Source organism: Syngnathoides biaculeatus, chromosome 23 (genome assembly GCF_019802595.1).
Source record: "Syngnathoides biaculeatus isolate LvHL_M chromosome 23, ASM1980259v1, whole genome shotgun sequence".
NCBI lineage: Eukaryota > Metazoa > Chordata > Actinopteri > Syngnathiformes > Syngnathidae > Syngnathoides > Syngnathoides biaculeatus.
In genome coordinates, this window is record NC_084662.1 from 16,795,084 (window position 1) to 16,808,829 (window position 13,746).

At 46.7% G+C, this 13,746-nt stretch overlaps 1 protein-coding gene and 1 non-coding gene across 2 annotated transcripts; both read left to right on the forward strand.

The window, feature by feature from the left end:
• Positions 1–594: 594 nt before the first annotated feature.
• On the forward strand, positions 595–11,261 carry adam17b (ADAM metallopeptidase domain 17b). The gene is made up of 17 exons (XM_061811724.1): positions 595–901; positions 3,398–3,527; positions 3,595–3,725; positions 3,794–3,882; positions 5,493–5,670; positions 5,930–6,060; positions 6,121–6,207; positions 6,272–6,382; positions 6,503–6,766; positions 6,849–7,001; positions 7,783–7,982; positions 8,183–8,286; positions 9,877–10,011; positions 10,089–10,219; positions 10,306–10,473; positions 10,549–10,605; positions 10,673–11,261. The coding sequence occupies exons 1-17, from the start codon at positions 835–837 to the stop codon at positions 10,973–10,975; spliced, it is 2,439 nt and encodes an 812-aa protein (XP_061667708.1). The 5' UTR covers positions 595–834; the 3' UTR covers positions 10,976–11,261.
• Positions 11,262–13,066: 1,805 nt separating this feature from the next.
• trnas-gga (transfer RNA serine (anticodon GGA)) lies at positions 13,067–13,139 on the forward strand. The gene has a single exon. It is a non-coding gene; the product is annotated as a tRNA-Ser (tRNA).
• The last annotated feature ends 607 nt before the right edge of the window (positions 13,140–13,746 follow it).

Below are 13,746 nucleotides of genomic sequence, written 5' to 3' on the forward strand. Positions count from 1 at the left end.
CGTTTATAATTTAATTGAGGGCGCAATCCATAAATCAGGGGCAATGTGAGTAAAAAAGAAATAGCGAAATATATGTATAGCTACTTGTGTAAGGATTGCGTGATTCTTGTGAGATGATTGTTGTGACATTGTGATGAAGGCGTTTTGACTTGTGTTTTGCAGCTAAAAGCGGATTTAGATGAGCTCATATTGTTAAAAATAGATGCTCCAAATGTCGCCGACGTGAGCTCGACGACCATGGTGGATTTTTTCTTCATTGCATTATTGTTTTCTTACTTCAAATATTGATTCGCGTGTATGGGTTTGAACTTAAACATGAACCGTAATAACGTGAATATTTTTTCTTTTGTGGGGCGGGGGGTAAATCACTGTTTTGGGTCAGTTTGACTCAACGAGCGCTCCACCCCCCAAAAAACAAAGCTACTATTTCGACAAGAATTTCCAAAATAAACGTTAAAGACCAACTCATTTCGCATTACGAATAAAAAAACAGCTTCTCACTATTATATATTAAACTTAAAAAAAATAGTACTGGGATGTATGTTTTATCAAAGACGTCGTTTTATTACAATTAAAAGTGAATTCTTCAACGAATTAATACTTTTGTCGTGAAGTCGTAAACAGAATGTTCCGCTTTGACTTCCTAACTTGACAAGTTAGCTGTGCGTCTTCCTGGTTTTGTGAACTTCACGATTTTTTTTCTGCACTTTTAAGACAAAAGTGTACAACTGGACTGAAACACTAAGTCTTGAAATGTAGCCTGAAGTCTCCTTTTTTAACACTTGAAAAAATAGCAAACGCTTTTTGTGTTTTCGTGACATCAACAAATTCAACATGTTGATGTTTTTTTTCTTTTTCACACAAAGTCAAGCCTTGACGCATTCACAAGACCCGCAACTGTGTAAGTCTCATGTACAAACTCCCTGTGCGTATACTTTTATATATCTATAGAGTTCGAAGTGTCCAAAACACTTTAATGTATGAACCTCCTGTAATTATTCAGTACTTTACTTTGAAATGTGTCTTCCAAGGGTCGACAGCAGTTTTCAACTCACTGTGCATATTGTACATCTCTCTAAATAGCTACAACACGTTTGTATTCAAAAGTAGATTTACTTATTGTACATATAGATCTGAAAGTGTTGAACACATCTGTATACAAACGCTTTAAATGCACTTCCCTGTTTATATGTGTGAGTGCAACACATTTCTATCTAAACGTAATATAATATATATCTCTGTATGTCTCCAACACATACAAGCAGTTATTTCCAGACATGTTTCACACGACACAGAAATGTCAACATTGTCGGGTGCAAGCTAAAGAATGTAAGGCCTTTTGAATGCCTTGGATTCCTGTGTAATTTGGTCATGAAATGTGTTGTTTGTCATCGCTGTCATAATCATAAACAAACGCAGTTTGCTTAAACTTAAACCCCCACTGACATCCCTGTATACATTGTAAAATAGATATTGTAATGTAAAATACAGATAAAATTATTCACTTCAATGTCTATACGAAAAAATAAATATGAGCGGAGAGCGTCTCATCCATGCTCAAAGTTGCGGAAGTCTCATTCAACATCCAAGTGGGAGTCATATTGCCTGCAACGTCATCAGCAGATGTTTCACCGGGACATTCGCCATTGAAAACACATAGTGGCACCTGCTATGGGACACGGAAGCTCTTTTCAAAGAAGAGAACATCTCACAATCGGGTGAAGTGACCGGGGGCAATATTACCCTATTGTTTCGAGCCATATATAGATGATATGCGGATCACTTCTAACTAACAACAGACTCCCAGACAGCATGTATCAGCCAGCCCGGCCGAAGCTGATAGGCACATAGACACACTTAGCACTTATGTACATCTTTTGTTACGTTGAGAGGATTACACCCCCCATCCAGCTATTGTTGTTTTTTTTTTTTGTAGCTCTATGCACACCTACCTGTCATTTGAAACCCACAAAGCTCTCGTCCTTTGCACCCGTGCAATCCATTTTTCACAACGAACTGGGTCTTTTTGAAATGTATGAAGAGTAAATCCATCCTCCCTAGTATTCGAGCAATATCCAGCAATGCAAGGAGCTGGCATTTTGGCTAACACGAAAGAACAACGAGCTATCTTCCCGCAGGTAAAACTAATAGAAACAAACGAGTCCGCTTGAGCACGCTACTGTCTCCATGATCGCTTCCTGCTTCTTGTCGAAAACAAATCCCTCTAGAGGATTTTCATGGCGGGAGTTACAAAAAGCCATATACGTCAAAATCATGTGCGGTGAAAAAACGGATGGGTCTCTTTTTTTTTTAAATTAAAGGTCAAGTGTCATGAAATGGATGATATTTAGTATGTTATTAATGAAAAAACGCCAGCCGATATGGACCCATCTGTTTTTTCACGACAAAATAGGAGATGCAAAGGATGAGAGCTTCGTGGGTTCCAAATGACAGGTAGGAGTGTATCCAGCTACTAAAAAAAACAAAACAAAACAATATTTCGGGGAGGGGGGGGGCGCAATCCATAAATCAGGGGTGCTAAATGTGTTGATGTGCGCATCGGAAGGCTTCCATGGAGTAGCCGCTGAAGGTTGGCCTCCGCAGGACTTGTAAACCGCCACTAGCCTTGTCGACAAGGCGGAGGCCACCGCCGGCCTTGTCGGCTTGTCGAGGCACCGGGCCGCGGTGGCTCATCTCTGCTGCGGAAGTTGATCGGCCTGGGAGCTGGTTTGGCCGCGGTGTCGTCGTCGCTCACGGGCGGTGTTGTTTTTTTATTACCGCCGTGTGGAGGTGGACCCGGCCGGGAGGTGGTTTGGCCGTGATCCGCATATCATCTAAATATGTCTTGAAACAATATTGCCCCGGTAACTTCACTCGGTTGTGAGATGTTCTCTTCTTCGAAAAGAACTTCCTTGTCAGAAGGGGCATGTTCGTCTCCCATATTAGGGGCCACAGCTTCTTTTCAATGGCGAATGTCACGGGCAAGAGATGCAGCCAATATGGCGACCACTTGATGTTGAATGACACTTCCGCAACGTTGCACATGAATGATGTGCTCTCCGCTCATATTTATTTTTTACGTTATATGTATTTTTCATTTCAATATCTACTTTAGGGTGTTTATAAGGATGACACTTGACCTTTAAAAACATACTAAAGATCATGCTTTTCGTGTTAGTGGGGCTTTAGGTACCACCCTGAATTGTAATTAGCCAAATGTTTGTTAGCCTGCATTACTCAAATTGAGAAATTTCCAAAGGGGGAAAAAAAATTCTCAAAATTTGGAGAAAATCTGGCAGGTGAAGGGAAAATTCCTGGATGAGTTTCTATGGAATGACCCAGCATGTGAAAAGAAGCACTTCCTGGGGGGATGACCTGAGCTTCCTGTGGTCCTCAGCGTCTCTGAGCACTGTGTTGGATGATTTTGACGTGCTGTCGCCAGCCAGCCTGCACACGCACTCGGTCCGCCGCCGAGACCTGCTCGCCACTCATGTGGAAAAAGAGATCAGCTTCCATGCACTGCAAAGGTTAGCAAACGTCTTTATGGATTTTCGCCAATTAGGAGTGGATTGTATCATTCATTTTTTTTGACAGAAACTTCCGTCTGTACCTGAGGACCAACGAGCACATCTTCACTGAAGACTTTTCAGCGTTGGTAGTCGACGACGACGGCGAGCACAGCCTGCACGTGGACCGTCACGCCTTCTTCACCGGACACGTCATCGGTGACTGCCGCTGGTCGCCACGGGGGTCCCGCTCACCTGCTCCTTACGTGTTTTCTTCATTTCGTCAGGGGAGGAAAACTCCCGCGTTCAAGCTCACATGGACGATGGGCATTTCTCCGCCCGCATCCTCACGCAGGAGGCGGAATACAACATCGAGGTGAGAGCGCAGTATGCGATTTGTCTTCGGAATCGTTTGCTCATTCCCTAGCCCTAATCATTCACTAATATAACTATAAAGAGATTTCTTTACAAAATTGACTCGATAGAGCTTGTGCACCTACAGTTCGTGATCAAATCACATCATTGGCCGGAAGTGTCGGTCAAACAAACCATTCTTAAACGCTAAGTCAGTTGGCGACAATGCGAAAATCCGTCTTATAGCACGACGCCCAGAGTTTTGTCCGATACCATTAAACATTTACAAGGTGATAATAAACAAAGGTACATTGGCATAGAGGACCCATGTTTCATGCCGAAGTCGATGTTTTCGCCGTTAAGAAAGTGGATTGTTATTTTGCTTCCGCTTGTCTTGGACAACTGCATCTACACTGTATCTACTGAGTAAGTTGTCGAGATTTACACGAAAAAGTTTGAAAGTGTATAAAAGTCTGGACACATGCAAATACTCCGTTGCTGGATCTGTTCTCAATCAGGAATAAATCCCACATAGTGATGGACCCACTCAGATTTTTTCAATACAAATACCAATATATAAATAAATGACCCCTGGTTTTACACAAACTCGCATTCATTAACTATGATTGGGGAAAAAAAAGACAGTGAGTCGGCTCCTCCGTACACAGAAGCGTGTTGCGGCCACACGTTAAACTTTGGTAAACCCCTCCGTGACAGACGTTTGTTTTTTTTTTTTTTTTAATATGCATTATTCTCCAATGAGTCCAATGCGTATTTAAGAAAAATAAAAACGTTGGGATAGGCTTCGCCCCCGAACACGGAAGCGCATTGCCGCCACATGTTGAACTTTGGTAAATCTCTGAGGGACCGACGGTTTATTTTCTTTTTTAAAATAGGCATTGGACTCATTTGAGAACAATGCATATTTAAAACAAAAAAAATGTCTGTCGGGGAGAGACTTACCAAAGTTTAACGTGTGTCCGCAACACGCTCCCGTGTACATTGGAGACGACTCCCTGTCTTTTTTTGTTTTGTCTTTTTAAATGCATTGTTCTCAAATGAGCCGACTTGCCATTATAAATACTTCTTGGGAATTTGAGATTGAGAAGAATAATTCCTACCTGAAGTGAAGTGATCGCTACACAGGCCTGTGTGTATTTTGGTTGGGCACCATCCATCACGTTTAATTCCCGAAATCTATCGATATTTTCTCGTCTTTTCAGATGGTATTCCACAGAATGATCTCTTTGAATATCCAACTCGTCTGTAAAAACAACCAACAGCACAACAGGTCTCGGGCATTGCGCATATTCTGCTCCGGTTCAATGTCGAGCAGCTCTCTTTGACCAGCAATATGGCACTGAGAAAATGGTGACATCATGTGCACGAGCTCTATGGTTAGCAAATCAAATACTCCCTAATTACTATATTGGGATTTATAAAGTGGACTACATGAATGATGGATCAGTTGTATGAAAAATCATTTTGGAACACTACATGCAAGTGAAGTTAGTTATGTCATTGTTGTTACATAAGGACAAATTAAATGAATTATCATGTGAACTGTATTTCAGAAAATAAGAAGTATTTTCCAATCAACTCTTTTTTTTTTTTTTCTTGTTGGCCTTTCAGCCCCTATGGAGGTTCACGTCGCCGTCCGACGGCCGTCTGCTCGTGTACCGCTCCGACCAAATCCGAAACCTCAGCCGACTGCGGCGGCCGTCCGTTTGCGGCTACGTGAACTCCGACCCCAGCCACCTGCTCCCCGATGGCGTGCGCGGTGACGCTGAGGACAAGGACGAGGACGAAGGTACGACCGCGGGGTTCGCGCGACGTGCACGGCCACGCCGATCGCCCGCAAATGTTGACAACCATGACGACATCGAGTACCTAACTGTTTTTTTTTTCAAGCCCAATGCTGATACCAATGTTTGGCAGAAATAAAATGTTGTTTGAAATCCGCCCATTTTTGACGATTTTTAATCGGCTAGTACTGTCCCATTAAAATTAGCTGGACAATTAATCTCCCTACCTTTCTGTTGAATTCCTATTGTTGTCTACATATCAAGAGTGCGAGTGGCGTGCACGTCGTGATGTGCACTCTCACAGTAAGAACACGTGTCCCCTCCTTCTGGTGGCCGACCATCGCTTCTTCACGCACATGGGACGTCGCGACGAGAGCACCACGCTCAACTACCTGGTGAGGCGCACGTGTGTGTCTGTATATGTGAGAACTTACCTCACCGTCTTGGTCTTCCAGATTGAACTGATTGACCGCGTGGACGACATCTATAGGAACACGTCATGGGACGACGACTTCTCGGGCTACGGCGTCCAAATCCAGCAGGTGAGGAGTCCTCGCCGCCGTCTCTGGTCCCGTGGCTGACTTTGCGGGTTTGCGTGCGCTTCAGATACTCATCGAGAGGACGCCGACACCTGTGGCGCCGGGAAGCTTTCACTTCAACATGGCCGGAAGTCCCGTGGAGGGTCGAGACGTGTGGGACGTCAAAAGGCTCCTGGAGGTAAAACGCCGACATCGTCTTCATGGTGGCGCTCATGGCGTCCAAGAGACCCAACTGCTGACTTCCTGTGTGTGCGTCCGTACCTCTGTGCGCACGTTTGTGTCCACGTGTCTCTCACAGCAATTCAGCATTGACATGGCGGAGAAGGCTGCCAACGTGTGCCTAGCGCACCTGTTCACCTACCAGGACTTTGACGAGGGCACGCTGGGCTTGGCATACGTGGCGCCCGTCAAAGCCGACATCCCCGGCGGCCTCTGCTCTAAAGGCTGCCCGGCGGCGGCCGACCCGGCGGCGGCCGAGCTGCCGGAAGCCGAGCGCCGCCTCGTCTACCTCAACACCGGACTCACCAGCACCAAAAACTACGGCAAGACCATCCTCACCAAGGTCACCTGACGCCACGCGCTCACGTTCACACTTAACGAGAAGACGTCGCGTGGCACAACCGGGCTAATTCCCGTCTCTGCAGGAAGCCGACTTGGTGACCACTCACGAGCTGGGTCACAACTTTGGGGCAGAGCACGATCCCGACAACATCCCTTACTGCGCCCCCCGAGAGGACCAGGGAGGAAAGTACGTCATGTATCCCATCGCCGTCAGCGGGGACCACCTGAACAACAAGGTAGGTCCGTGACCCTTGACCTGCACAACGCTGGGCTGACTCATGAAAGGTGTGCACGGGCAAAAACGGGCACAAGCTGATGTGGCAGCTGATTCTGACCAGGATTGCATCCACCAAGCTGCATCTAATCTTAGTTTCTAGTTCAAGTAAGGTATTGTTCTACAAACCCCAAATCCAATGAAGTTTTTTTGAGAATACCAATCTTTTCTTGGCCCCGTCCGATCTTTTTTGGAACATGTTGCAGGCTTCTAAATAAAAATGAGTGAACGTATAGAACATGGGGTGTCAAACGTAAGGCCCGTGGGCCAGAACGAAGAGAAGATACGGCGTGTAGAAATTTCACAGAAAAATGGACCACGTCCTATTTATTTATAGAAATGCACGGAAAACCTTTGTGCTTGTTGTGTTTGCAACAAGTTTCGGTATTGAAGGAATATAATATTCGACGACACTACGAGACTCTTTACAGCGAAAAATGTGACAGCTTGCAAGGACAATGACAAGAGATAAGATCAACGAATTACAGGCGGGTCTGAGGAAACCGCAGACGAGTTTCATCCGGAGCCGACAAGTCTGAAGCGGCGGTAAAAGCCGGCTACCTAATTGTTAGCGAAATAGCATTAGCGTCAAAGCCGTATTCCAATGCGTGAATGAAGGCGGTTGAATTGAACATTAAATTTCAACATTTTCAGTAAAATGTTTTATTGATATGAAGATCTGATGTGGATATTTTTGAACTGTTTGTATTGTTTTGTGTGTGTGTGCACTGATACGAGTGTAGGTGTTCTCCAAATGCTCCAAACGCTCCATCGTGAAGCGTCTCCGCTCCAAGGCATCATCCTGCTTCAAGGAACGTACCGTCAACGTTTGCGGCAATTCTCGCGTGGAACCCGGAGAGGAGTGCGATCCGGGCCTGCTCCACCTAACCTCTGACCCCTGCTGCACCGCCGACTGCCGCCTCAGACCGGGAGCGCGATGCAGGTCAGAACTTACAAGGCACCGAAATACAAAACAATGCCCTTGTACGTGGTTGAAAGGCTCTCACCCCAAATTGTTGAAGTCGAATCGCTTCATTGTACAGAGGACAATTGATCGTGAATTACAGCGCTAGTACCTTGCTATTGTCAGTGTGTAAATAACTCTAACATGTTACTGTTAACGGATTTTGCTACGGGATGCAGTGACAGGAACAGTCCGTGCTGCAGGAAGTGCCAGCTGGAGGCCGCCGGCGAGGTTTGCCAGGAGCCCATTGACGCCACGTGCAAGGGACGGTCCTACTGCACAGGTCAGCCGCAAATAACGTCTACCTGTATGTCCAAATGTCCCAGGATCCATTTGTCATGATTAGATGTGTTCCTGTCTCAAGTTTACTCGCTAGGAGATGGAAGCGGTAAAACCCCAAATCCAGATGCCTTAGGGTGAAGCAGGACAACAGACTAGTTGCATCTTACGTGTGGTTTAACCAAAAAAGTCTTTGGGATATTTCTAATATCCACCGGTAGGGTATTTTAGAGTACTTGAGCCCAAATACAGAATACTTTAGAAAGAAAAAAAATTGCAGGACATTCACTGTTTAGTGTCAACAAGACACACCTCCATATTAATTCAAGCATTTGTGTGAGCTAGTTAGTTGGAAAGACGTACACTTGAGTATCGTAAGCATAACTGTGAAAGCTCATTTCATATTTACATATAGATATCCAAGTGGCAGGATATAAATACAGAACAATTGAGGGTCAAGTACCCACCCATGCAGGACTCCGCAGGTGACAACCCAGAGGTAACATTGCCATGTATGTCCTCTCTGAAAAATAAGGTCTAAACGAGTAAAGTGTTTAGCCTTCTGTACCAAAACAAGGTTAAAGGTGATCGAGAAGGATTGATGGTATAAAAGGCTATAAAAGTGCTAAGGTAAAGTAAAAATACTATTGATGAGGTGTCATAATAGGAAAAAGATCACAGTCACTTTTTGTGACAGCCGTATGACCCTCAATCTGGACCGAAATAGATGAAATAGTCGTTTGCTAGAGGTCATGTTATCATTAATCTGCTCCTACAATATTTTCAAGAATTTTGCAGACTTCATCTCTCATGTCTATTGTGTCGTTTGCTAAGCTCGGCTCTTTAAAGTAAGTGTCTGATAGCGGCTGTCTTAAAAGCTTCAGATACTGTGCCAGAGGAGAGAGATGAAGTAATAATGGGAAGAATAAAAGATCGTAGGATGTTTATCAGGGAGAAGTTCCAGCAAGCATTCGGTCTCTTTTGCCTGACAGGAAAGCTTGATTTTAGTCACATGACATTTGTAATCAATCTTCTTACATGATTGCTAGAGGGCTTATGTCTCATAGTACGCATTTTTATTATTAATGGCGCGCCAGTGACTCCTTGGGTAGCGGGCCAGTAAGGGCTAATGCTATCCAGGCTAGCATGTTAGCTAAAACCTATGCTACCATGCGTGCCTCTCGCATCTATGGTTGTGTTTGCTGTAAACGGGTCAGCCTCTCAAGGAGGGGCGCGAGTCTATACTTTTATCCATTTGGACCTTTTGCAAGGAAGTCAGCGGAGGAAACACGCTGCTGATGCCGCGAGGCGGTACGTCCGGTGCAGGGGCCGAACCTAGTAGCTTAACCACAAAACCGATGCTTTGTAACTCTCAAAAATGTAAACCAAAATGTTTTAAAGGAATGTTGGAGTCCATCTTTTTAGGTTTGCACTCCATCGTGTCACAGACAGGAAGAGACAAATGCTCCGTCTATCCCTTTGCCCCTTTGTTCATGGGCTCATATGTCTTTGTTTCCAGCTCTATTTTTTTCATCCATGTGTCTCTAATCGCATGTGTACCTATGTCTTTATCTCTGTGTCCCTCTGTCCTCAGGCTTCAGTGAAGACTGTCCGCCTCCAGAGAACGCTCCGGATCGAACGTCGTGTTTGGACAGCGGCGAGTGTCAGGACGGCTCGTGCATCCCCTTCTGTCTCGCTGTGCACAAGCTGGAGCCCTGCGCCTGCAACGGTATGCCGAATCCAAGCCCCGCCGCAGTCTATTCTGCTCCCAACGCCGCTGCCATCTCCTTGTTATTGTTGTTCCAGACACCAACAGTTCCTGTAAGGTTTGTTGCCGCGGCAGCGGCAATGTATGCACTCCCTACCAAGACAAGGAGGGTCACTTCCTGTTCTTGCGCAAAGGCAAACCCTGCATAGTGGGTTTCTGCGACGGCGCGGTAAGACGTTTCCGAGGGGGATGTGTGTGCACCTTCGTTGCGTGGCGTGTGCCTTATTACGTGTGTATGTGATGCGCCGTCTACAGGGTAAGTGCATGAAACAGGTGCAGGATGTGGTGGAGCGACTGTGGGACTTCATTGACAAACTGGACATCAACACATTTGCCATATTCCTGGCTGATAACATGGTTGGCTCCGTGGTGGCCTTCTCGCTACTCTTCTGGATCCCCTTCAGTATTCTCGTGCACTGCGTGGTGCGTGGACCCCTACGCCGCCCACTAATCACAATGAAGGCAGCACGACTGATGAATTGTTATTTTGCGCTCCAGGACAGGAAGGTGGACCGCCAGTACGAGCAGACCACCAAGTCGCTCTTCTTTCCCAGCGTAAGTACTCGCCACATCTGTGACTCGTCCACAATCCCACAGTTTCAAGAGGGATGGTTTTCTCCAGAACGCAGAACTCCTGAGCAGCCTGGAGTCATCTTCTGTGCGGATCCTCAAACCTCTGAATGCACGCTTCCAGGCCTTCAGCCCCGCCCCCCCGGACAGCCCCCACATGGCCACGATCGTTGAGGACGCCAGCATGGACGCCCCCGTGGACGAGGCGACGCTGCAGCAGGCGTTCGGGCGGCCGCAGAGATTTATGGTACGTTCCTTTGAGGATCTGACGGAGCAAAGTTTGGCGAGCGGTGTGCCGGCGCCAACCAAAGTGAGACAACTGAGCCAAGCCAACGCCAAAGAAACGCTGTGCTGACAACGCCTCACGGAACTCTGTCCACCAATCAGAGTCCATGTAGTTAGCATCGTCATGGTAATACACACACACCTTGAGGGCAGTCTTCCCCCCCGTCCAGACAGACACGCAGTTTCATATGACTGTATACAGACTGCGTTTTCCACCGCCAGGCTGTAATCCAGTTGTAACTGTAGCATTGACCACTTTTCCAGTCTGAAGAGGTTCTGGTTTTCCCGGTCGTCACTTCTCAAAGACATGCTTTGTTGGTGCAATAAAAGAGGTGATAAAATCACTAATCCTTTTACACTGCCTGCAGTTCTTGGTGGGTTTTCCGGTTTCTCCCCCGGTGTGGTAGGGCCGACTCGATTGACATTTGTCGACCCAACTGTGACAGTTCCCACCCCAGCCACGGTCCAGTATTTTCCCTCTTTTTCCATCACGAGTAACCCATTTCTCTTGAAACAAATTGCAGTGCAACTTATGGAGGTGACCAGACTACAAACGTGTTGTAATAACTCAACTAGTCATTCTTTGTAAGTGCCATCAGAACTTTTCTGACCATGGCGTACTGCATGGTCTTCTCTTGGCGCTGATAGAATTCATCATGGACTATCTTGTCATGTACAATAAATTTAGCCAGCTGGTCCATTTCAGCATCCATCATGTTCAACACAGTAGTCAAAGTAGCCACATGTTGCTGGAGCCAGGTGGAAGTTTCCTGTAGAGACTTTGTGCCAGAGATTTGCATAGGCAGGTGGAGCGTTAGAACCATGCAGGGTCTACCCAGATAGGATACATAGAGTGAAGAAAATAAGTATTTGAACACCCTGCTATAGTGCAAGTTCTCCCACTTAGAAATCAAACCATGACGTCTTAGTGTGTTACCAACAGTCAACTTGGAAACAGTGGTCCCAGCTTTTTTCAGGTCATTGACCAAGTCCTGTTGTGTAGTCCTGGGCTGATTCCTCACCTTTCTACAGATCACTGAGGTCATATCTTGCAAGGGGCTCCACTCCGATTGATGTTTAGCTTCTTCCATTTTCTAATGATTGCTCCAACAGTGGACCTTTTTTAACCAAGCTGTTTGGCAATTTCTCCGTCAGCCTTTCCAGCCGTCTGCAGTTTTACAATTTTGTTGTTCTGATAGCCAGCGTGACAGTGTTGCTGCGTCGACAGAAAATCGTGCCAAAGGCCGTCTGGGTCGGTCGCCGCCATAGATCGTCTGCCGTGAGCGTAGTGGTGCGCGCTGGGCAGTTGAACAGGTGCTGCGTGTCGTCTGGGCCAGTACCACAGTCCGGGCAGACGTCGGCAACTGTGTCATCGCGGCGGTGTTTGAAGCCCTTCAGGAGGCGACAGAAGCCCGAGCGTAGTTGGGCGAGGATGGAGCGTGCTTCCCGAGGCAGGGACCGTTCGTCGTCGTGACTCGAGGCGGGTAGCCCCCAAGGACGATGTTCGGCTTGTAGGCCAGCCTGGTGTTGGTGATGTGTGGAGTTCAGTAAGTCTCTGGTTACATTGTTGGTCGTCTCGCCGAACGTTGGTACCGACAAACTGGTCTGCCAACAAGAGACGTCGTTGATTTTGAGACGCTGTTGTCGGACGCGACGGACCAGGTCGCTGCTTGGATTACCCGGTCGATGGCGTTGAAGCAAATACTGCCTAGACAGCAGTTCGTTGTGTTCACGGACGGGCAGGGTCTTAGTTTCAGTGCAGTGCAGGCGGTCGGTGGAGGGCTGCATTTTGACTGGCCTGAAGTTCCTTCCAATGGCTGTCAGCTAGGTTCGGTGACCAGATCGGGGCGGCATAGCTGAGCAGGGGCCGTCCGATCGTTTTGTAACTGGTGGCTTGCACCTCTTTGTTGGCACCCCAGGAGGCACCACCGAGTGCTTTCAGGGCGTTGACTCGGCCGTGCAGCCGTGACTTGACGTCCTTCATGTGTGCGGCGAACACAAAACGGGTGTCGAAAGTCACACCAAGCAGCTTCGGCTGGTTCACCGTTGGAATTGCGTTGCCGGAGATTCGAATTCCAAGGATGAGGTTGAATACGGCGTTCCATTTGGTAAAGAGGGTTGCAGTTGATTTTGGCGCCGACAGTTGAAGGTTACGATCCGAGGCCCCGTAGCTCAGTGGTTAGAGCACTGGTTTGGAAAACCAGGGGTTGTGGGTTCATATCCCACTGGGGCCCCCACTCCCTGACAAGGGTTGCGTCAGGAAGGGCATCCGGCGTAAAAATTGTGCCAAACATATGTGCGTTCATCTGAGATGACACGCTGTGGCGACGCCGAAAGGGACAAGCCGAAGGAAGTTGAAGGTTACGATCCGTGAAGAACTGTACAAGGCGAGGCAAATAGGTGTTTCAGACGACGACGATGTACAATTTTGTCTCTGGTGTCTTTCGACAGCTCTTTAGTCTTGGCCATGTTAGAAGTTTGAGTGTTACTGATTGTATGAGGTGGACAGGTGTCTTTATGCAGCTAACGACCTCACACAGGTGCATCTCATTCAAGATAATACATGGAGTGGAGGTGGACTAAGAGGTCTTTGAGGGTCAGAATTCTAGCTGAAAGACAGGTGTTCAAATACTTATTTGCAGCTGTATCACACAAATCGTTCAAAAAAATCATACATTGTGATTTCTGGATTTTTCTTTTTAGATTATCTCTCTCACAGTGGACATGCACCTATGATGAAAATTTCAGACCCCTCCATGATTTCTATGCGCGAGAACTTGCAATATAGCAGGTTGTTCAAATACTTGTTTTCTTCACTGGACATACTATATTGGAATGCTC